We start from the raw sequence: 24,889 nt of genomic DNA on the forward strand, positions 1-24,889 counted from the left end.
AGCATTTTGCTCCTGATGTTGTTGATCTACTTCTGATTTCCTGATAAAGATGACATAAACAAATTTTCCATTGATTGTCCTGACTTATTTCTTGGAGCCAGATAGGAGTTTCTGAGATGATAAAGAATTACTTGACCCACAAAAAATCCTCATTAAATAATCATGAGAGGGTTTACAATTTGGCTCTTTCCATCTCTGCTGATTGAAAAAAATGAATGGCATAAAGTAACCAAGGAGACTTCCATACCAGTCAAAGGAAATCCAAAAAAAAAAAATCCCCTCACTTTCCCCTAAACATTACAATGACTAGAGTTGGCTAGCCCAGAGGTAATGAAATCTGCTCGAAGGAAGTTAAAATAGTGAACATTCATGTAGCTTCTGAAAAGGGAGTTTTAATGAAAAAGGAAGCTGTGTGGTTCCTAGATTTTTTAGCCTGAAAATTTGAACTTTTCTTTCCTCTTCATTCACGGCCACACTCTCTCCCGGCCAGTTTTGGGTTTTTTGTCTGCCTGCTTTTAAACTGGGGAATCTCTGGAACTCCTGCCCGTCTAAGTAATAATAATAATGTTGGTATTTGTTAAGCGCTTACTTTGTGCAGAGCACTGTTCTAAGCACTGGGGTAGACATAGGGGAATCAGGTTGTCCCACATGGGGCTCACAGTCTTAATCCCCATTTTACAGATGAGGTAACTGAGGCCCAGAGAAGTTAAGTGACTTGCCCACAGTCACACAGCTGACAAGTGGCAGAGCCGGGATTCGAACTCATGACCTCTGACTCCAAAGCCCGTGCTCTTTCCACTGAGCCATGCTGTTTCTCTGTCACCAAGTCATTTACTCCCTCCAGCTTTCCCCCACTGGCCCCACTACAGCATAGGGCTCACCAACTCTCTTCATGCCCGTGCTCTCAGCCTCCCTGTGCAAAGGTGCCCCAACTAAGATCCTGCAAAAGAAACCCGAAGCCTGCATCAAGCCTCCAAAGCCACCACTGGGCAGCATGGTTAAGAGTTAAGTTAAAAGCCCTGATTCCTTTACCTCCACTCTCACCATGAGACCACACTTCCTCCACATTAAAAAAAACCCCTCCACTCTTCCCAAATAAGGAGGAAAATTTAATTTGCAACTATTAAAATGGTAAGGCTTGCTTGCTCCTAAAGTCACTGTGGGTAACCACAGTCACTAAGGAAATTGACAAAAAAAACAAACAAACAGGTGCTTGTCAGTCTACTAATACTAGAGTGAAGGAAAAGCCAGAGGATGCAATTAAAAAATGAAAACAAAGCTACAGAAAGTGTCATTTATAAAGTTCTCTTAAGAAACTAAACTATCTGTGTTCCTTCTTTATTTCGAAGCAGGAGGCAGCAGAACGGCTTATTGAATATTCACATTTTATGTTAACTTTATTAGAAACTTGAGGTCAGTGGGTGCCAGAACCTTTTCAGCTACTTCCTTTTACCTACTAATGAGGAATCAATCGATTAATTGTATAACAATAATAATAATAATAGTAGTAGTATTTGTTTAGTGCTTACTATGTGCCAAGCGCTATTTAAACACTGGGGTAGCTACAAGTTAATCAGGTTGGATACAGTTCTTGTCCCACAGGGAGCTCCTAGTCTAATTCCTCTTTTTACAGATGAAGTAAGTTTGGCTCAGAGAAGTTAAGTGACTTACCCAAGGTCACACAGAAGACGTGTGGCAGAGCCGGAATTAGAACCCAGGTCTTTCTGACTCCCAGGCCCGTGCTCTATCCACTAAGCACGCTGCTTCTCTGTGGTAACCGTGTGTGGAGCACTGTACTAAGCGCCTGCGAGGGTACAATACCACAGAGTTGGTAGACATGTTCCCTCTACAACAAGATCCTGATTCGTTCATTCATTCAATAGTATTTACTGAGCGCTTACTATGTGCAGAACACTGTACTAAGCACTTGGAATGTACAATTTGGCAACAGATAGAGACAGTCCCTGCCCATTACAGTCTAGTCGGGGGAGACAGACAGACAAAAACAATAGCAATGAATAGAATCACGGGGATGTACATTCATTAAAATAAATCGGGTAATAAAGATATGTTCAAATGAGCAAATTCAACTTCATTCCTCCTCACGGGCCAATAAATTCAGCGAGGTTATTGAGGCAGAGGGTGTTCTTGGGATTGGAGCTGTTGGAACAAATTCACCCCTGACAGCCAGCTGGCCAGGACCAGCAGATGAGGCTAAGTCTCCCTTTCGACTGCAAGCTGGTTGTGGGCAGGGGATGTGTCGGTTATATTGTTGTGTTGTGCTCTCCCAAACGCTCAGTACTGTGCACTGTGCAGGGCACAGTACGTGCTCAATAAATATGATTGATTGATTAAATTCTGCTCCTCGTCGTCTCTTGTAGTTGACCGGGAAGCTAGAGCAGGTTGGGTCCTGGGCAACCTATCTTTGTCTCTCTCCTTCTCTCTCTGTTTTCTCCTTTCCAGATCAGTGTCTGGCTATGGTCTCTGTGGCACCATGGCGGTGGTCTCTGCTCTGAGTGTGTCACTAGATGCATTCCCCGCTGCATCTCTGGATCTCTGTGTGCCTGGAAGTGTCTCTGGGGGTCTGGCCAGGTCTCTTTCCTGCCTTTTCTTCACCCTGCCCTTTGAAGTCCCACTCTGGTATTTACCCCTGTGCTCAGAATGGAAAGTTGGCACTTCTGCCCTCCTGTGCCCTTGAAAGGGAAGTTGTCTTTTCGTAACAAGATGTCTTAATACAGAACCCGCTAAAGTGAGGCTGTGACTAGAAACAAGAGGTTACAAGTGCAAGACGTGAGCTCGAGAAAGATGTCACTTAGGTCCCAAATTGGGAAGGAAAAAGTGCTGTGCTTGTTCAATAGAAATGCAACAGCAAGAGTCGAGCTATAGTAATTCACCAAAAAGAAAAATGATGTGAGAACTTTGCTCGGGGCTGCAGTCCTCTTACAAAAGATACCTTAGCTAGGGATTCAGAAATCATGGATCCTATTTGTGAATGCTCCTGCAGATTGCCCTCTTGTCCAATTGCACAAAAATCCCCTAACCGTGCTTTCCCTCCCTGCACTGCCCTCCAGGCTCTGCTGTGTCCAAGTGGCCTGTAGCCTTTTTAGAAAAACTTCTACTCGAGTTCTCCTTAGTCATCCTAGCCGTCTTCACTCCTCATTGCAGTACTGATTTGGAAAGTACAGACTTTCATTGCCTGCCATCCAAATGATAATCTGATTATGATGAGGCTCTGAATTCCGTAATATCAAATGTGGATCGTTTCCCCAGACACCCTGTCTCCCACTAAAATCGCTTCTTCAAGTAGTGCAAATGAAGGAACTAAGAAATGTTTATAAACTTAACTATCATTTCTTGGCCGTTGGCACATCACCCTCGGCGAATACTTGCCTAGAGATCTATCCCACTCTCTCCTCTTCTTATGCCTATCAAGCACCCTTGGGGTATGAAATAAGAGTCATGGTGGTTTTTATAAAATGCTTACTATGTGTCAAGCACTGGGATAATAAGATAATCAGACCAGATGGTCTCTGTGGCACACGGGATTCCCAGTATAAGAGGCAACAGTTCTTACATCTCCGTTTTACAGATGAGGAAACTGTGGCCCACAGAAGTTAAATGCCCTGACCAAGGGCCAGAACCCGGGTCTCCTGAATCCCAGTCCCCTGGTCTTTCCAGTAGGCTACTGCTGATTTCATTTGTGTTGTTTGGTACTGCTGTCCTTTTGGACATCCTCATTTAATACCTGGTTAGACAGGAATTGTGAAAATTAATTTGGCAAAGACCACATTGGTTGGTTCTTTAATGGCTGCAAATGAAAATGCTAATAATAAAAAAGAAACCGTTTAAAACCACAGCTGGGATTTCTTTAGATTGACTTTCAGCTGAAAATGGAAATATTTTCTTTTGTGAGTTCAAAGACTGCCCTTGGAAATGCATCAGACTAAGTTTAGCTCAAATATTTGACCTTTTCTACTTCAAATATGATATTTGCAGAAAACATTTTGTTAAAAGAGGCAGTAGATTACAGCCAGATCTCATTTGTAACGTTTCCTTTGCCTTTTTAACCACTTTTCCAATTTACTCTCTTTTGAACTGCTCTTACTATTACAACCTCATGAAGGTCACTGACCTCATTAAGGGACACTGACTTCTGCTGCAGTTTGAAATGGGCAGAGTCAAATGATAAATTTTTGGATTGAATAGCATCACTCCTGCCTCAAAAACTCTTCTATCCTCCACATCCTCATCCTTTCCATACACCGGTCACATTTCTCTTCGTTCCTTTTTATTTTTTTTTTTTATTATGGTACTTGTTCAGTGCTTACTACGTGACCAGCTCCGTTCTAAGCGCTAGGTTAGATGCATGTTAATCGAGCCAGATACAGTCCCTGTCCCAGATGGGGTTTGCGGTCTAATTAGGTGGAAGAACAGGTTTTCAATTCCTATTCCTATTCCAATTCCTATTTGGCAGTTGAGGAAACTGAGGCAGAGAGCAGTTGAGTGACTTGCCCCAGGTCACCCAGCAGGGAAGTGGCAGAGCTGGGATTAGATCCCAGGTCCTCTGACTCCCAGGCCTGTACTTTATCCACTAGGCTATGCTGTTTGCCTTTCCCTCCTTTCATCTCTGCCTTATGCCATCTTTTCCTGCCTTCCGCCTTTTCCCCGGCCACACTTTCCACAGGATCCAATGCTTGACACAGAGTTAACTCTGTGTCAGTTAGAAAGAAAAAAAAGGAACCTGAGAGGACCGTAGGTGTGTGTGGCCCTCCTCTGGAAATGGATCTAATGCCTCTCAAGAGGATGTAGAGTCATTTTGAAGTTGAATCAACTGGGAGATTTGGGCTATTACATTCTAGGCAACAACCACATGACAGTGATAATCAAGATGTCCCCAAATAAAGACTGTTGATGTCCATCTCAGTGGACAGCTGTGAATACCATAAGGGTAGATGAAGCTGGGTCACATAAAGGACCCATTGGTTCAGGCCCATTGCTGAGAAGACATTTCTATCAACAACAGGCCACTTCAATCAGCTGAGCTGTTCCTCCTCCTGGTACTTCCAACCAGCTGTTGCAGTACAGCAATTGCTCTGGTTAGGAATAAGAGGAATCCAATTTCAAGAGCAAGTGCTATTTCAAATACATTTCATGGGAAAAGGATCGGGTTTTCTTTTTCCCCTTATTAGAAAAAGTCATACCCATAGGATAGTTAGCAAAAGACACACGGCTTTTTCTCAAAAAGTTTCTCACCATCTCCGCCGAACTCTCCCAGAAGCAATTTTCCGCTAGTCCATTTAGCATTTATCCGGAGCCCTGGCTTCCCCTCTTGATGGTAAGCCCCCGTGGGCGGAGAAAAGAGCTACCAATTCTCTTATATTGTACTCTCCCAAGTGCTTAGTACAGTGCTCAGTAGATGACTGATCGATTCTTTTTTCTTTAATGCTCAGTGGCTTGCGGTTTTTCACCTAATCTCCATTAGGGTAGGTAGAAAAACTTGGGAAAATCGAAACTGTCATCGTTAGCCACTCTGCTAGAAGTTTGGTGGTGAACAGATGAAGCAGTTATAATAAATATTTGTAATGACCTCTCGATTTAAATTACTCGTGCTTCCCCTTTACCCGTCCCCACTGATCGTTGATGGGGTGTGGTCTTTCCTTGATCTCACTTGGCTTAAATTGAACAAATACGTTCATTGAATGTTCTCATAAGTCATGTTCTCAGGCAGTGAAACCCGGCCACCAAAACCAAATCAACCCAGCTAATTCTGGACTTGGGGATTAAAGGTTCAGCTAAAAGGCACCCCACCATCTGACAAGTTCTGAAGTTTCAGAGGATTTGGTCCCACGGTTTGGTGAATCCTAAGGGTTTTTAACTTGCACGATCAAGTTAACTTGCAAGATCAATCAGCCTCCATTAGAACCCTAAGAGTCTTCACTGACTTGAGAGGAAGGATGTCCCTCATCTAGAAATGGGAAAGAAAGTGCTGGCTCGTTTATTGTTTTGAACCATGGACTCCCTGCAGAAAAGTAAGCCCCCTCAGATGTCATCCAAAGAAAAGTATAGCTGGAACTCCACTAGGGCTCAAATGCACCCTGATATACCTTTGAATTAGTGAGAGTCTTAGCAGTAAATGTATAACATATGCAGAAACTAAATGTTCAGTTGAAACTGGAATGAAAAAAGATTTGAGTGTAGGGCAGAGCTGATATTTTCAATCGCTCCCACCTCCCCGACGGATCTTATAGCCGTATCTATGTTGTCGTTTTTTCCCCCACAGCAGAACACCTTAGCAAAGGCCTTATATGACAACCAGGCCGAATGTGCCGATGAGCTAGCCTTCAGCAGAGGAGACATCCTTATCGTCCTGGAACAGAATGTCCCGGAGAGCGAGGGATGGTGGAAGTGTTCTCTCCACGGGAGAAAGGGACTGGCTCCCGCTAACCGGCTCCAGCTTCTCTCTGATAACCAGGCTGGCAGGCTCTCTCCTCCACTGGGGACCTTGGAAGGATCGTCCTCTGGTCCACAGAACTCCTACCAGGTGCCGTCTGACCTCAAGCCTTCCCCTCCAGCAGGCGTATACGAAAAGATGGTTGGCTGGGTTAAGAAGCCCTCTCCGCAACTGTCTCCAGCTACTTATCAAGTATACGAACTACCAGGACCTCTGACTTCCGCAAAAATACTCAGTGAGCGGACCGTCGGCTTTGCCAAGCAGGTAAGATTTTTAGCTAAACCATGAGGTTGATGGTTGGGAAATTGTGCCGGAGTCCTGACTTTTGAAAAGTGTTAAGTGAAATGTTTATCTCCTAGCTCTTTATCTCCTAGCTCTTACCGTGTCCTCTGAGATTCCGCTCTTTATTCTCCAGAGCCTGCTCTGGGCCCAGAACGCAATGCATAATGATTGTCCCAAAGAGCTGCAGGTTGGGGTATAATTTAGGCAAGAAAAGGGGTCCCAGGGTGTTTTCCATGAGTTTGTGCACTAGTTTATCCCCTGGACATTCTGGGGATGCTTATCAATAGCCCTTCAGTGCTTCTTTCATCTTCAGCTTGAAAGATTTTCTTAAAATTAGGAAGTTTGTTTGAGGGCTTTACATAGTTTCAATTTTGTGTTTCCCTGGGTGGCATTGTGCAAAACAGCACAGTTGTTACAGAGAACAACTGCTGTGCTGGACTGCACCGATCTTCACCCACAAAAAAAAAAAAAACAACCACCCTCCAGGCAGCAGTCAGCCCGATTTAAGGGGCTAGTCAATTTGTAGTACCCCCCCCCCCCTTCTCCCTTCCTAGATACTCCGGAGCAACTGGTATAACTGCTGACGGGCTCAGCTGTTCTTTGGCAGCTGGCTAACGCTACTATAAGATTGTCACTGACTCTATTGAAAGAAAATGAGAAGCTACTGCTGGGCCCTTTCAATATTTTTCATTTCTTCCTTTCTTGACTAGGATTCTGGCTATTTTGTCTGCCCTCCCCTTGAACACCTCAAAGACTCTTAACTTAAAGACAGCAAGCACTAAGAACTGCTTAAGGGAGAGTTTGTGGTTGGCTCTCTCATTGGTAAGAAAATATTAGATTGAAAGCTAAAGAATATAAGAAATGCCATTCCTGAAGTCAGACAAATAGTCCCTCCAGTCTCATGTTCTGTCTTTGCCGCCGGCGACTAGAGGACCGAAGGAAAAATTGGACACTTTCTCTCCTTGTAGTGGACCCTAATATCTAGGGTCTACCTTTTACCTTTGTCTAACTTTATCCCTTGACATTCCTAACTCTCACTCTAGGAAATATCTGCCTGCATATGGGGAAGAATATAGAGTTTCATTCCCCAGAATGCATTTTTTCCTAGTTTGGCGCCCTTGTCTTTTGATTCTTTCTCAATAACTAACAATTTAGAGTAGACTACAAGTAAAATGGTCAGAGGGAGGGTTTTAGGTCTGTACCTAAAAGCTACGGCAGAGGAATCCAGAAACCAGAATTCATCAGCAGCTAAAGACTTACTCCTGAGGCTGACCCTCAGGCTTCCAGTTTTAGATCTTGTAAGGATGTCTCTTCTCTTTCCTTATTTTCTTAACCTCTCTGTCATTTTCCTCCTGATCTTTCCCCCACCCCCTCTTCACTGCTTTTCCAGGCTTCTTATGTCATAGATGGCAATTATCACCTATGGATAGTTGACATTAGACTTACACTGGATCATCAGGGTCTTCTAGCCAATTTCCCTGTCCTTCAGCATAATTTTCTGGCAGAAGTGGAAATAAAGCATTTGCCGTTTAAAGGATCCTGCTGTCAGCTCCATCCCGCCTGTATTTAGGAAATGAGGCAAAGAATACGCATCAGTCTTCCAATCGTGCAGGCAGTTTCTGGGCAAGTGTTGACATTACCCTCAATCCCCTCACATTCCCTCCTGTACTTTGAGATCTCAAAATGCTGCATCTCTTCGGTTTAGGATTTTGATCACCGAAAAGGCTGACTAAATAAAGTGATGGACTTTCCTTCTCCGAAAATTGTAGAGGCATTGAGAGCGTTCAGGTTTCTAAAGTCAACGTGAGACAAGAAGACAAGCTATCCTCTGTAGTTCCACTTACAGAGTGTGGTCTTGGTTTTGTTTCAGTTTCTCTTGGTTATTGTAGGTTTTCTGTTGACTTCAATTTTTCATAATTCAAAGAACTCGAACTAAACGTTTGTGGCCTAGGTTCAAGCTAAAAAAAGCAAAAATAAGGAAAGACACGATTTTAGATTTCACAGGCGGTAGATCCACATACTGACCAAATTACTTCTGTGTTCAGTTTGTTCCTGAATTTGGGTTCCAATCTGCTACTCTTTAACTCTTTATTTTTCCTCTGCCTTCTTGCCATCACAGGCTTCTCATCATAATTCTTAAATAGCTTGCTTCACTCTGCCCTCTCTATGCTTCTCTAGACAGGCTGGGCATTTATGTGATCAGTTCCTGTCTTCTTAGACTCTCACTGAGAAGTTTTTCTCAGTAAATAATAAGAACAATCATTAGGGTACTTGTTAAGCGGTTACTATGTGCTAAATACCGTACTGAGTGTAGGGGTAGATATGAGATAATCAAGGTTGGGCACGACCCTGTCCCACATGGGGAGCACAGTCCAACTAAGGAGTAGGATTGAAGCCCCATTTTACAGATGAGGAAACTGAGGCACAGAGAAGTTAAGTGATTTACCCTAGGTCACCCAGCAGACGAGTGGTGGAGCTGGGATGAGAACCTTGTTCCTCTGACTCCTAGGCCCGTCCTCTTCCCACCAGGCCATGCTGCTTTCCTAAAAGCCCTTGGCTCTCATTGAAGGTTTTATTGATCTTACTGGTCTTTATGACATATCCTGCTAAAATCAGGTCACTAGAGCTTAAAAGAGTATTTAAATCATGTGGGCTTGAATGATGGCTGACAACTAGTCCTGAGTCTTCACTGGGTCTTCTTATTCAGTTAGTAGAGGGGAAAACAAGGGGTCGATAAAGTCTTCTGCCATGTTTCTGTCACTGGCTTTTTTTTACAGCTGGTGTAGCTGCAGGAGAGGATCTGGACTTTGGGGGATATGAAAGATTTAGATTTCTGTGCACTTCTTTGGCTGTGCACCCCTTAAGGACTTTGATATTCATCCCAGCCCCACAGTACGTATGTAAATGTGCGATTATACTCTTTGAGTTCCCCAATCTTTAAATAGTTTTAATAGCTGCTGTAGACTGACTACTCTGTGTGGGCAGGGATCACGTCTACCAACTCCGTTGTACTGTACTTTCCCAAGTGCTCAGTACAGTTCTCTGCACACAGTAAATACCAATAAATACCATTGATTGATTGATTTTTTAAGAGATGGGAAATCTTGCTGAAGAATTCTTTCAATTTTCTCTTTAACGTACATCCCAGGTTATTATGCAGAAAACTGGATTAAAGAACCCAAGTCCCTAAATCTACACTTAGCAGCTACTGGCAGTAGCTGAGCGTGTGGATCATCCTGTGTCAGTAGTGCTTCTAAAATGTGGCACTTCTGAAAAGTTTTAATCTTTTAGACTGCGTTCATTCTGGAAAGTGAAGGATTTTATCTAAATAGAAAAGTCACCCTGGTGCCATAACCATGAAGCTTCTTTTTGGGTAACATGGCATTTTATTTGGGAGTGCATCAGTGCAGTCTAACTTAGTTTTGACTATAACTCTGATTAGCCTTCTGTGAGTCTCAGAAACTTCTTCCTTTCTAACCTTTTTCTGACTTTTCCTCCAAAGGCCCTTTTCACTCTCCCTAGGCCTAGCCGGGCCTCATTACCAACTATTCACGCCAAGGTATATGATGTTCCATCTCAACAGTGCACTGGGTCCTTGTTCCCTAAGGTGAGACAATCTTTTGATGAAGCTCTAATTCCCAGAAGAAATGCCCTAAATTAATCTTTACAGAAGCCAGGGAGGCCCAACCTAGTCAGTATCTATAGCTCATCGAGTGCTCAGAGCTCCAAAAAGCGATATTCTGGACCCGGTGTCAGGGGCCAGACGCAGGATGGCTAATTCCCACCTGTGTATTCTCTCCTAACACTTAGTACAGAGCTCTACACACAGTGAGTGCTTAATAAACACTATGACTACTAGTGCTCTAGCATGATTTAATACTTTCAAATTCAGCACATCAAAGTTTTAAATGTTTCTGCCCCACCCCTTTTTTCATTAGAAAAGGCAATGGTGTAAAAATGTTTCTATCCAAACACATTTGGCTTCATTCAAACTTAAACTTTGGTCTCAGGAATCACTCAAGCAATCAGTGGTATTTATTGAGCTCTTATTATGTGGAAAGCACTGCAGTGAGCACTGGGGAGAGTATAATGCAACAGTATTAGCAGACACGTCCCCTGCCCGTAGTGAACGGTATAGAGGAAGTGAAGGGTTAAGAACGAGTTCAGGTAAATAAAGGCTCGCTGGTTCTCCATTTGGTTGACATATTAAAGAAGGGGAAACTTGGAGGAGCCAGTGTAAGTAGCTAGAGCATGGGCCTGGGAGTCAGAAGGGCATGGGTTCTAGTCCCGTATCCGCCACTTGTCTGCTGTGTAACCTTAAGCAAGTCACTTCACTTCTCTGTGCCTCAGTTACCTTATCTGTAAAATGGGGATTGAAACTGTAAGCCCCATGTGGGACATGGGCTGTGTCTGACCTGATTTGCTCATATCCACCCCAGTTCTTAGTACCGGGCCTGGCACATAGTAAGCTCTTGACAAATACCATCTTCATCGTCATCATTACTATTATCATTACTATTGTTATTATTATAGTTTCTTCCATGTAATTTAAACTTTAATGTGCTCTGTATGAGTATCAAGAGAATTTTCACACAGGGTAAATCGGAAGCAAATCAGAGGGTCTCAGACACCTTTGCTTTCTTAAAAAGAAAAAAAATATCATTTTGTTGTATCTGTGATATCCTGCCTGCAGCCTGAAAAAACTGAATTTGTTTTCTCTTTTTCTCTCTAGGAATTGGAGCAGCATCAAGTGTATGATATTCCAGCTGGCCCAGATAAGGCAAGAATCATTGTTCAGCCAGATGCTCTAAAAAGCAGTGTAAGTATAATCCCCAGAATGCTAGGTCACGGACTAGCAGATAGCAAACATCTGCCACGCTGGCACAAAACAGAGGAATAAAATGATATTAAGAAACTGACTTCACTGTGTTTGCAATATGGTATTTGTTAAGCCCTTACTACGTGCCAGGCACCGTACTAAGCACTGAGGTAGAGGCAAGCTAATCAGGTTGGATGCAATCTCTGGCCCACATGGGACTCACAATCTTAATCCCCATTTTACAGATGAGGCAGAGAAGTTACGTGACTTGCACAAGGTCAAATTGCAGTCAAATGGTGGAGTCGGGACTAGAACCCAGGTCCTTCTAACTCCCGGGCCCGCGCTCTATCCACCAGGTCATGCTGCTTCTCTATTAAATTGAATTAAGGAATTAAAGAATTAAAAGAATACACCCCAGTACACTATCCCAGTAGGAGCCAGGGAATGGCTATCAGAGGTCTGATCTAGGGAAGGTGATAAACACCAATCTTTAGGGAAGCAGCCTGGCCTACTGGATAGAGCACGGGCCTGGGAGCCAGATGGACTTGGGTTCTAATCCCGGCTGCCCTACTTGGGAAAGTCACTTCTCTTCTCTGTGCCTCACCTATCTCATCTGTAAAAAATGGGGATTAGAGTGTGAGCTCCATGTGGGACAGGGACTGCGTCCAACCCGATAAGTTTGTATCTACCCCAGGGTCTAGAACAGTGCTCAACATATAGTAAGGGCTTAACAAATATCATTATTATTATTACTGGGGTGTTAGACATGTCACCCTCCTTGCCCTCCCTATCAAACTGCCCCAGGAAGGACAGAAGAGGAGTTGTGAAAAGAATGTGGGCAATTTCACTCCCCTGGGGCAATTTTTAACATGGTGCTAAGGCCTTTACGAAGATCTAAACCCAAGCTCATTAGCCCAACACCTATACCTACATACACCTCACCTATAACCCTAATAACGCTTAACATTTATACCTTCTACCAGTCCTACCTACACCTGGTTGGAAATGTTAGTAGTTTCATATTTACAATCTCCTATGTCAATTTCAAGTCAAATGGAAGTGATTTTTAGAACGCTCTTCACCTGATACAAATTGCCGATTTGTACATTCCAAGCGCTTAGTACAGTGCTCTGCACATAGTAAGCGCTCAATAAATACAATTGAATGAATGAATGAATCTCCCTGTGGTGTTTTCGCAGGCCTACGATGTTCCCCCTTCAACGGCAAGAGGCCCCGCTCAAAGAGATGCAACCTCTGTAATTTGTTCACCCATAACGTCTCTGAGGAAATGCGTCAAACATTACAACACTTTGCCGACTCCTCGGAAACCAGGCTGGATTTATGATGTTCCAGCGTCGCCAGAAAAAGCAGGTCTGAAGCAGGCCTCTCCATCGAATTCACCAGAAAAACGAGCACCTTTTTATGATGTTCCCCCTGCCAGAAATCCACCCGGTTCACATCATTCTCCCCAAAGCAAAGAGAAGCCGTTCAATCCACAAACGTGCACTGTTCCTTCAGTGCAGAAAAAGATCTCTTTGCAGGAGGTCCCCATCTATGACATTCCATCCTCCAGGGACGCGGTCCTCTTGCAGCCGAGTGGGAACTACAACGTTCCTCCCAGCTTTCTGATTCCTCGGGTCGAACAACAGAACACCAAGCAAAACATTTATGATATCCCAAAAGGGATGCCCCCTGCGTCCACGCAGAGGAAAGAGCCTGAGACAAGCGATGGGGCTTCTGAAAATTTTGCTTACGCAGTTCCTTCTTGGCTGGCCAAAGATGCCAAATCAGCGGCCGCTACGCCATCCGAATGCGACCGACTCTCCATTTCCAGTGTAGACAGCAGGGCCAGCACGCTTTCTACCTGCTCATCCTCTTCGACTGATTCGTCATCTCTTTCCTCACCAGAAGACCAAGAGGCTGCTGCCCTGGACCTTGAATTGGCCAAAGAAACCATGACTGGCTTGCAGCACAGGGTGGCTAGTTCAATAGCTAGCTTAATGATCTTCGTGAGCAGCAAGTGGAGATTCAGGGAATTCCTGAGGTCCACTATTGATGAAATCCACAGGGCCGCTGATCATATCCAAGAATCTCTGGGAGAATTCCTGGATTTTGCCCGGGATATCAGTACGAACGCTGACAACCTCACGGATAGTAACCTACAAACAAGAATAAAAAAGCAGCTACAGATTATTTCCGACTCCTACCAGATTCTCCTAGAGACAAAGGAGTCTCTGAACAACTGCAACTGGTCCCTGGATGTCCTCATCACAGACAAACTTCAGAACAACCCAGATGACCTAGATAGATTTGTCATGGTGGCCCGCACCATTCCAGAAGATATCAAGCGCTTTGCCGCCATCATCGTGGCCAACGGGAAGCTCCTCTTTAAACCGAAACGGAAGAAAGAAGAGCCCTCAAATCTGAACGTGAGGACTGAGTACAAAATCGCGAAATGCACCCAGCTTCCCAGGAGCAGAGAAACTGATTCACACCAAAATAATATTTCTCTCACCACACCAAGGGAAAGTCAACGCTCTTTCGACGTCTCAAGTGGAAACAAGGGAGATCTCGGTGAAAGTGTTGAATCACAGGTATGTAGCCAATGACGTGATGCCTGGAATCCCATGAAATGAAAAAGAGGACAAATTGGACTAATTAGGAATTTTAGCCTGGCTGGTAGCCAAATTTTACTACCGATAAGTGTAATATTTATTAAGCGCTTACTATATGTCCAACAGAGAACTGAGCGCTGGGTAGATACGAGATAATCAGGTCGGACCCAATCCCTGTCCCTCTATGAAGGCTCACAGTCTAAGTAGGACAGAGAACAGATGTGGAATCCCCATTTTACAGATGAGGAAACAGAGGCACAGAGAAGCTTAAGTGACTTTCTCACCATCACACAGCCAGCTAGTAGAGCAGAGCCGGCACCGGAACCTGGGACCTCTGATTCCCAGTCCCGTGCTCTTAACACTAGGCCACTTGATTTTCAAACCAAGCTGAAAAGCCTGGTTCTCTTGATAAATTCAATTTGAGTAAAAACGTTTTTCAGTACTTGAAATTCTCAGCCAAAAATGGTGATCTGTATTAATTAAGCCATCGTGAGATTTAGAACCCTCAGGGCAAATGGGGCTAAATGATCCCGTGTTCTTACTGTCTGTGGATTTAAGGGAAAAGCTCTGCTTTCTTAAAAAAATATCTTCCCAGGAAACAACAGGTTACGGGGCAGGACCTCAGGAGAGCAAGAGTTTCTAAGAAGTAGGGTTCTTCAAAGTTGGAGAGGAAGGAATTTGGGGGCGAGAAGGGCAAAGGGCCAGAGAGGGTGGTGAGGCTTCGGAAAGGAGGTAATAGCCTTCAAGTAAATATAAATAATGGAAGGTTATCGAATAATCAAATTTGGAAAAACTTCCCCATCCCACCTATCCACACACCCAACCTCCCTCTTATCTCTCTCAATGCCTGTCTGTTTGTTTGGTTTTGTTGTCTGTCTCCCCCTTTAAGACTGTGAGCTTGTTGTTGGGCAGGAATTGTCTCTATCTGTTGCTGAATTGTATTCACTCATTCATTAGTATTTATTGAGCACTTACTATGTGCAGAGCACTGTACTAAGCACTTAGAATGGACAATTCGGCAACAGATAGAGCTCATACTGGGCTCACGGTCTAATCGGGGGGAGACCGACGGACATACGTTGTACACTGCAAGCGCTTAGTTTAGTGCTGTGCACACAGTAAGCGCTCAAAAAATACGATTGAATGAATTAATGAATCTCTCCCACTGACTCTGAGGATCTAAATCACTCGCTTTTTCTCATCCCTGGTCTCTTTCCCGCATTGATTGACACACTTCCTTTCACATTTTGCTATTTCTTTTTCCTTGGATGCCTCTTCTACTCATCCATTCCTTCCTCATCTTCTCCCTCACCCCCGCACATTTATTTTTATTTGTGACATCCTTTTCCTGTGTTTTCCCCTGGTTTTTATCTCTTCCTTCTTTTTTTTCTTCCCCTAGGCATCTGGATGGTTTTATTTTTGTCTCTTTTTTGTTTCCCCTTTTTGCTTCTCTTTCTTGACCAACAATCTTTTTTTTTCCCCTCTTTTCCTCCTGTTTTATTTGTGCCTTTTTATTTCCTTTTTGCATCTTTTCTGCCCTATCATTTTTCTCATTTTCTCTGCTGTTTAATTTTGTCTCTTTGTAAATTTTGCTTCTCTTTATTGCACTATTATTCTTTTTGCTCTCTTTCCCAGCCTGCTCTCCTGGGGAGGTGGGTCTTCGATCAACCGCTCAGTCGTATTTATTGAGTGCTGACTGTGTGCAGAGCACTCTATTGAGCACTTGGAAGAGTACAATGTATGCCCGCAGTGAGCTTCTTCATGCCCATGGTGTACTTCCCCTCCCAGTTCCAGTCGATTGATCAGTGGAATTCATTGAGAATCCACTGTGTGCCAAACACTGTACGAGGTGCTTGGAAAAGTATATACGATACGGTCGAGTTGGTAGGCAGAGTCCCATTTCCACAGGGAACTTATGGTCTAGAGGAGAGCTATTCTGAGCACGGAAAAGGGATTGGAAGGTGGGCTAGGCTGGGAGCAGAAAAGAGGTACAGTGGATGGAACTTATGTTCAAAAAGTTCGGTCCCTGACTATTAAAGTCTTCCTCTGACCCGCTATTTAAATTCATTTACATTTATTTTAGAAGCCATAGACATAGACAATTTGAATGGTAGCTTTGAAGAGAAAAGGCACACAACTGACAGCTAATTGGCTGCCGGAGAACAGACTGTTACATCTCCTTGGCAATAGAAGCATCTGTAGGTCTGGAGTAATTAACTTCCCAGGTTGTATGAAAAATGATTTCTAAAGGCACTAAAGGGAATAAAAGGACCCTTCAAAGGCTAAAAGAATAATTGAAAATATTTCCAATTTCAGAAGTCACTTAGTCTGGTACGAGAACAAAAACCCATTTTGAATCAAGAGACGGAAAAGAACAAAGACTCAAAAAGAAAGGTACAGTGCTTATCCTTTTTCGCCATCGTTTCCGCTTTTTTGATGATATTTGTTAAGCGTTTACTACGTTCCAGGCACTGTACTAACCGCAGGGGTAGGTACAAGCCAATCAGGTTGAACACAGTCCATGTCCTACATGGAGCTCATATCTTAATCTCCATTTTACAGAGGAGGTAACCGAGGCACAGAAAAGTTTAAGTGACTTACCCAAGGTCACGCAGCAGACAGGTGTCGGAGCTGGGATTAGAATCCAGGTCCTTCTGCTCTATCTATTAGGTCACGCTAAGGTTCTGAGACCTTAATATCAATTTATCCTACCTGTACTAACTCTATTGGTAACCCAGCCTGCCTGCAGAAAGATGATTTGCAGATCAGAATTTCATTTATTTATTATGTTTATTTTCACTGTTGAGCAAGCCCTAAATCACTGGATTCAAAAAAACAGCAAATTTCCACAGAGCCTAGAGGTCCTTTCACATTATTTAACATTTCAAAAAATTTAAAAGGGGTGCATTTAAGTGCTTACTACATTCCAAGGACTGCGCTAAATGTCCTTAGGTAGATATAGATAACTAGGGTTCAAATGATTTAATTTGCTCTATTTTAGTTTTTAAAATAGCAAAGTTGCCAGCCTTAAATATGAGACTGGGAAAGAAGGAACAACTGTCCCTAACTAAAGCCATTTTGTTCTCTTCGTTGCTCTCTAGGACCTTCCGACCAAAGACAAATCTCCAAGTAAAAAGGACTCAGAGAAGAAAGTTAACCTTTCAGAACACTGCAGACTCTACTTCGGTGGGCTTCTTAAGGCCATCGGTGTGTTTAATAGTAGCCTTAGCAGTCATCAGGCACCCGAAACTTTCATCGCTCAGAGCAAACTGATCATTATGGTCGGGCAAAAGCTGGTAGACGCCCTCTGCCAAGAGACCCAGGAGAAGGACGCGCGGAATGAGATCCTTTGCAACAGCAGTCGGCTTTGTAGTCTGTTGAAGAACCTGGCTGTGGCCACGAAGAATGCTGCTGTACAGCACCCCAATTTAGCAGCCATGAGAGAACTCCGGGCTGCGTCCGAAAATCTGACAAAACACACGCTGCAGTTCCGAGGGACTTTGGAATAAGACTTTCGTAAAGCCATGTGGTTTTCTCACTTTAGAAACAGCCGCCCCAAAGTTGTTCCCTCTCCCTCACTTCACAGTCCTCTAGAATATACCGCCAGTTCTGTCTGAGTAGCTAATGGTGTTGGATCTGCACAGTCCAGACAAAGTGAGGGCTTGAGGAATTTATCCAGAGGATTTATTCTGCAGACAGTGCGGCTGAATAGCTCAGATGCCCCAGTCAGTTCTCTGGGTCTGGATTCTCTGGTCGGATGGTTTACGGGGAACAAATCGTGTGAGAAAGTCCACGGTGCCAAGGACTCAGACTTCACATAATCAGTGGCTGGGGCTACATGGAGTGAAGCATATTTTTGAAACTAAGTTTATGAGTGAAAAATTCTTCCTTTCACCCGAAGTGCTACCGGGCAAGTGTAATTCTCTAGGTCAACCAATCCGTATCTGGAGAATTCCATGCATCATCATTAGTGGTGATAACCTATGGTATTTGTTAAGTGCTTACTATGTACCAAATAATGCGGGGCAGATACAAGGAGATCCAATCACGTACCATCTCGGTTCCACAGCATGACGAGGAGGGAGAGTAGGTATCGAATCCCCATTTTACAGATGAGGAAAACTGAGGGACCGAAAAGTCACATGGCAGGCAAGTGGCAGAGCCTGTATTCGAACCCAGATGTCCCGACTTCCAGTTCTGCGTCCGTTCCGCTGCGCCCCACTGAGACTGGGGTTAATTGCGTTCAAGGAACCTTACCAATTCCAATCCGGTGCCCTCCTGGGAAATCTGATATCGGCAAGCTTTTGTGATTGATTGACAGGTGAGAGTTCTGGATGTTTCCAGCCCCACTGCCATCCTGAGAAGCCTCATGGCAGTGGTCAGCATCTAAAGCAGGACGGCTTGGGGGTGAGAGAAGCAGAACGGAACCGCTAGTAGTTCCAGACCCAGCTCTCGTCAGGAAAGTCCGGGGTCAGTGGCAAGGCAGCTCGGAGAACGTGAAATCAATCGATGGCATTTGCTGAGCGCTCGCTATGTGCAGAACAATGTACTAAGCGCTTGGGAAGGTACAAACATGGGAGAGCCACCGCTGCCTCGGTTGAATTGAAACATTACGAATTGACCATTGTCAATCCCCTTTGGTTGAAGCAGAGAGGGAGTCGGACTTGTTGGTGAAATTGGGTTTTTTTTTCCTTTTCTGAAACAGTGGTTTTGACCTATGCAGACTTGCTAATTTATTTTTCCATTAAGTAGTATCTTTGTCTCCCGAAGTATTGCCACAGCATTTTTCGCAATAGTTATGAAGAGCTAGTCATTCCCTTACTCTGGTTCCATGGCCCAGTCCCAATTAGTCCCTAGCCCGTCTGACAGACGCCACACAGCCCAGTATTTAAGCCGGGATGTTAAACACGACAGGAAGGAGCATTTAGAGCAGGCAAACAAGTCGGCTCTTCAGAGTCATTCTGCATGATGGTTTGATACGATTTCGTTGGAGTGAGTTTAAACATTGATCTAAAAGACGACTTGAAAATAGGTATTTTTACCTTCTTTCTGAAAAAAGCATATCCATGTATTACTATATACACGTTTGTCTTTTGGTATTTCCTTTTTTAAGATGGATATACATTTTTATAATTTCTTATAACACAAAGCATGGCATTCCCTATCTCAGCGGGTCTGCTGGTTTAAAAATATATCCAAATATGCGGCTGTCCTTGGTGTTCTTGTGAATTCCCAAGTAATTTATTTTAAATATTGTATTCTTTATATTGACAATTTCTTTTGCAGTATGAATACATTTTGAATACATTTTTATATTCAACCGCCTCTGCATTTCAGTGTGTATTTTAGAGTGTTTTTTTAAAATAGAAAGATATTGAAGTTTGAACATTTATTATATTATTCTTTCAGAGAGGTGGCCATGTCTGACTATGTTCGTAAAATCTATTCGCCCCTCTCGAGCAAGGACCGACAAACTTCTTTGCAGGAAAGCTAAGCAAAGTGAACCCTCTGAGCAGTTGGTACAATCACACAATTTAATCACAAGTTAACTCAGCCTACTTCACTGTGCATCTAAGGATTTTCCTCACCCACTCCCTGTATACCCCCTGCTAGGGAGCATTTGGGCCGGATTAAACACCACCTTCCTGGGGGGCCCAGGGTTAGTTGGTTTTATGGGACCCCCAAGTGATGTGTAACATAGTATCACACAGCGAATGGTGTCATGTGGTGATATTGTATCATGCTGCTTCTTTTAATAGCTTTCGAAGTTGTTCAGAGCAACAGCTGTTGCGGCCAGTGGAGATATGGGGAGGAGAAGTGGGAATGGGAGGTGTTAGTCTTTTTCCCCTTTTCTCCCTTCCCCTCTCCTTGCCCGAGGATGTGAAAGGGAGGTGGTGGGCACGGACGGACGGCCCAGTCCCTCTCTTGCCACTGGGACCACCGACAGAGGACAGGAAGGAGCCCTTCCCTCCCACCTCCTCGAGGGAAAGATGGGTCTGGCTCTTCCCTCCTTGGAGCAGGGCAGTATCTCTCCCCGTTCCTCATGTGAAAAAAGGTTTTGCTTTTGTTTTTTTCCATCCATCTTTTTCAGAATCTCTATCTTGAAAGCAGGCAGACCATACCTAAAACCGGCTCACATGGCAGGTGGGTTAGTTTCACCTCCAATTTTACCCAGAAGGATCTAAAAATATTTTTTTCAGCTAACCAACCGAAGTAGCGACGTAAGGTGTTCTTTCAAAAGAGTATCCCAAGTCCATGCCACAGAGCTTGCCAGGGTAGAGACATCTAAAAATAAGGCATATCTCTGGTGTCTGGGATCCTATCTGTAGGTTACTAACTTTAGATGATTATAGTGATAAAACCAAAGATTATAAACATTCATCTTGATTTGGGGATTATAAACTCCATTGTTTAGTTGGGCTACTCAGAAAAGGGTGTTTCCATGAATTTCAATTGCTCTGTGAGTTAGGTGACCAGATGTCTCCCACTCGGCTTTAATTGTAGTAACTGTAAGCTTTCACTTGATGGAGGAAAACAATACAAAGATCAAATTTTGATGTGGTTTCTGGCTCTCAAGGGACTCACAATCTAAGAATAAAGAGGGGGAAGGGATGTGTGGCAGAGTCATATGGAAGAATGAAACAATAAAAACACAAAAACAATATTAAAGACAAGAATGATAATATATACAAGAGGGATGGAGCATTGTGGTTTGAGGAGCGGAATTTCCAAGTCCCCGTGGTTCAAAGCCCAAAAGACGAAGCCACTTCAGCAGTTAGGGTGTCAAGGCCTTCCCGTTGTTTTGAAAGTTGAGAAATCATAGGGGAGGCTAGAAAGAAGAGAGAGTGAAACGGGGATGAATAGCACAGAAGCCTATCCAGTCTATTTACATCTCCACCTCTCGAAGCTCTGGCCTTTTTCAGCCCCACTCCTTCTTGTGGCAATATGGAAATTCCCCCAGTTTGCTCTGAGGAAGTAGCTCAATTCAGTAACGCTTTACCTGTGACATGGCTACTGTTCCTGCAATAGCGGGAACAGAAAGAGCAACCAAAAGACACCCCCACACATGCGAAGCCCTCCCACCCCCAACACTTCCCCCACACACACCTCCCTTTACACAGATGCAGTCTCCGGCCACAGCTCACAACCTGAGAACTGAGAATACTGGACAAATACGTCACTTACACCAAGTTGCCTCTCTCCTTTTAGTGGTTGGAAGTGCCTTAACTGTGCCACTGAAGACTTAGTAAGAGTAGTTTTCAAATCTCAGGCACTGCAATTAACCCCCAGTGGATTGGAGAAGATGGGGGGTCACGGTCAAACCGTGAGTTTACATTTGTGTTTCAGTTCAAATGTCCTGGAACCAAACAGAGGCTTTTGTTTTCAAAGGGTAACTGGGCCAATTCATAATGAGAGATGAGGTTTATAGTTAAAATGTGCTTTTCCTTCCTCTTTTCGAGGCTGCATGGGGTTGGGAGATGGAATTTGTCAGTGTTAAATGCAGCAGGGTATTCATTCCTGAAACAAAAAAAGTGGAAGAGAATTGATTTGCTGGGCCGCCCTTCGATCAAATGCATTATACGTTTGGCTTTGGAAACGGTCCACTGCACAAAGTGCAAGGTGGCGTATGTGACCTGTTAGATGAATGTCAGTTCTTGCAAAGGGGCCCGTAGAAGTCTCTGGAGGAGATTCTCAAATCTGAGGGGGAAATAGACCTATAGGAGATGCACATTCAGGGTAATTTTCCCTCCCTTGGTTGCTGACTGATTTGTAAAATACATTATTGCTCACCTAGAGTTAGAGAGAATTGGTTTGTTTTGTCATTTTTGCCAACTGTTTCTAAGGAAGACCTTTTGCGGATATCTGAGAGAAGAGAAAGAAAATGACGGAAATAGAACTACGTGACTAAACCTTTTCATTTTAATCCATTTCACTGTTACTCTCTTTTTCTGAGGCTAGATAACAATTTCAGAACACTGATTAGCTATTTGGATCTTCTTTCACAAAGTGACGTAGGAATCAAGTTCAGTTTTACCATTGCACTGCACACGAATAATATTCTGTTCTTCAAGAAGCTTAGAATTCTCAAAATACAGGTGTTCATTTTGGTGTTCAACATAGAGATTTTGCAACCATTTCTAGTCTAAAAAAAATGATATCACCTCTCTATCATGGAAACTTACATGGACAAAAAAGTTTAGCTCTCATCCAATCGAGTACCAGCATATGCTTGGCCCGGTCTGAGCCAACCGTAGTTCTAACCCACCTGGACGTCGGGTGGGCTTTGACCCCCGGAGACCTGCAAACCAGCTGGGGAATGATTCCTGACCAAAGTGAACGACGTCTCAGGCTCAATTTTGTGGAAGTGCTCACACATACACACACACACACACTCAGTTTCCCCAGCAGCCCAGGAAAACTAAATCTACTTGGACAGTCCAGCCCTGCCCACTTCCATCAGTGGGCCAGGAAAGGTCAGTTCAGCTACTCATGTGATGACAGCAGCAATACCGCAGAAGAAGACTCCTCCTCTTGTCCCTGCTGTTATCACCATAGTATGTTATGAGGACTTCCTGTGAAGAGCACTGTGTTAAACTTGGGACAGTACAGTGGAGTTAGCCGGCGTCTTCCCTGTCCTCAAGGAGCTTACAATGAAGCTGGGGAGACCAATCCTAATATATAGTACAGGTAGGAAGAAGCAATAGAGTATAAATATATTCTCTCTCTGTATGTATATATGTCTCTATATATGAGTGTATGTATATATATATATATATGTAATATATACACACCCGTGGAGGTCTGAGTAGCCAAGTGCTTAGATGGCTCAGAAGTCCTGGAGAAGCAGCTCCACTGAAAAACAGATAAATTGGGGCTGGGAAGGAAGCTTATCTTTTCAGAGAGAAGACAAGCACTTTGACACCTAATATGGCGGGCAGAATAATAATGTTGGTATTTGTTAAGCGCTTACTATGTGCCAAGCACTGTTCTAAGCGCTGGGGTAGATACAGGGTAATCAGGTTGTCCCACGTGACGCTCACAGTTAATCCCCATTTTTACAGATGAGGTAACTGAGGCACAGAGAAGTTAAGTGACTTGCCCACAGTCACATAGCTGACAAGTGGCAGAGCAGGGATTCGAACTCATGACCTGCAATGCCAGGGCGGCTCTACCGTGACTAAGTAGTTATCTGTCTCAATATTTTGTAGCGGCAGCATTTACTGACCACCCACTTGGTACTGTACTGAGTGTTTGGGAAGTCCAGAATAATGAAGTCACACATGGCCCGCCCACAAGGAGCTTACGGGGGAAAATCCATTCCACTGCTCCGGCTCTTTCAGCCGGCAGGACCCAATTCCCCAGACTTGCGGGGTTCACTGGGACACCTCTTTTCCACACCGGCAGCTCACCCACAATGGCCACTTGCTCCCCACCCCTAGCTGTTGTCTTGTAATCTTCTCTCCCAGTGCTTAGGAGCAGCTGCTTGGAGCAGCATGGCTCAGTGGAAAGAGCACGGGCTTGGGTGTCAGAGGTCATGAGTTCGAATCCCTGCTCTGCCACTTGTCAGCTGTGTGACTGTGAGCAAGTCACTTCACTTCTCTGGGCCTCAGCTACCTCATCTGTAAAATGGGGATTAACTGTGAGCCTCACGTGGGACCACCTGATGACCCTGTATCTCCCCCAGCGCTTAGAACAGTGCTCAGCACATAGTAAGTGCTTAACAAATACCAACATTATTATTAGCACAGTGCTCTGCACAGAGCAAGTGCTTTCATTCATTCAGTCAATAGTATTTTTTGAGCGCTTACTATGTGCAGAGCACTGTACTAGCGCTTGGAATGTACAAATCGGTAACAGATAGAGACAGTCCCTGCCCTTTGACGGGCTTACAGTCTAATCGGGGGAGACGGGCAGACAAGAACAATGGCAATAAATAGAATCAAGGGGAAGAACATCTCATTAAAACAATAGCAGATAAATAGAATCAAGGGGATGTACAGCTCATTAACAAAATAAAGTGCTTAAGTACATCCATACGAAGTCCATTTGCCAGTTAAATGAAATATATTTTCGACTTAATTATTTTGGGCTGCTCCCCTTTATTTAGGGAAGCAGCACGGTGTAATGCCTAGAGCACCGGCCTGGGAGTCGGTAGGTCATGGGTTTTAATTCCGGCTCCGCCACTCGGCTGCTGTGTGACTTGAGCAAGTCACTTCACTTCTCTGGCCTCAGTGACCTCATCTGTAAAATGGGGATGGAGACTGTGAGCCCCACGTAGGACAGGGATTGTGTCCAACCCGATTTGCTTGTATCCACTCCAGCGCTTAGTACAGTGCCTTGCACATAGTAAGTGCTTAACAAATATATTTAGAGAAGCAGCGTGGCTCAGTGGAAAGAGCCCGGGCTTGGGAGTCAGAGATCATGGGTTCGAAACCCGCCTCCGCCGCTTGTCAGCTGGGTGACTGCGGGCAAGTCACTTCACTGTGCCTCAGTGACCTCATCTGGAAAATGGGGATGAAGACTGTGAGCTTCACATGGGACAATCTGATGACCCTGTATCTACCCCAGCGCTTAGAACAGTGCTCTGCACAGAGTAAGCGCCTAAATACATTTAGAGAAGCAGCGTGGCTCAGTGGGAAGAGCCCGGGCTTGGGAGTCAGAGGTCATGGGTTCGAATCCCGGCTCTGCCACTTGTCAGCTGGGTGACTGTGGGCAAGTCAC

General features: G+C 44.2%; 1 protein-coding gene and 1 long non-coding RNA gene across 5 annotated transcripts in view; one reads left to right on the forward strand and one right to left on the reverse strand.

Annotated features, from left to right (window-relative positions):
- The window catches only part of CASS4 (Cas scaffold protein family member 4), a 34,118-nt gene extending 14,626 nt beyond the window's left edge, over positions 1 to 19,492 (forward strand). For 2 of the 4 annotated variants that reach the window (XM_029070037.2, XM_029070039.2), the window contains exons 2-7: positions 6,281 to 6,715; positions 10,236 to 10,340; positions 11,466 to 11,552; positions 12,752 to 14,146; positions 16,484 to 16,561; positions 17,269 to 19,492. In XM_029070037.2, the coding sequence (XP_028925870.1) occupies positions 6,281 to 6,715; positions 10,236 to 10,340; positions 11,466 to 11,552; positions 12,752 to 14,146; positions 16,484 to 16,561; positions 17,269 to 17,676 (2,508 nt within the window). In that variant the 3' untranslated portion in view covers positions 17,677 to 19,492. The remainder of the gene's footprint in view (positions 1 to 6,280; positions 6,716 to 10,235; positions 10,341 to 11,465; positions 11,553 to 12,751; positions 14,147 to 16,483; positions 16,562 to 17,268) is intronic. The other 2 variants (XM_029070040.2, XM_007671405.3) reach the window with 2 other exon arrangements.
- Positions 19,493 to 20,614: 1,122 nt separating this feature from the next.
- Positions 20,615 to 23,128, reverse strand: LOC120638577. The gene is made up of 2 exons (XR_005660298.1): positions 22,960 to 23,128; positions 20,615 to 20,996 (listed from the first exon to the last, which is right to left on the reverse strand). It is a non-coding gene; the product is annotated as an uncharacterized LOC120638577 (long non-coding RNA).
- Between the last annotated feature and the right edge of the window lie 1,761 nt (positions 23,129 to 24,889).

Source organism: Ornithorhynchus anatinus, chromosome 8 (genome assembly GCF_004115215.2).
Source record: "Ornithorhynchus anatinus isolate Pmale09 chromosome 8, mOrnAna1.pri.v4, whole genome shotgun sequence".
In the NCBI taxonomy this organism is placed as follows: domain Eukaryota; kingdom Metazoa; phylum Chordata; class Mammalia; order Monotremata; family Ornithorhynchidae; genus Ornithorhynchus; species Ornithorhynchus anatinus.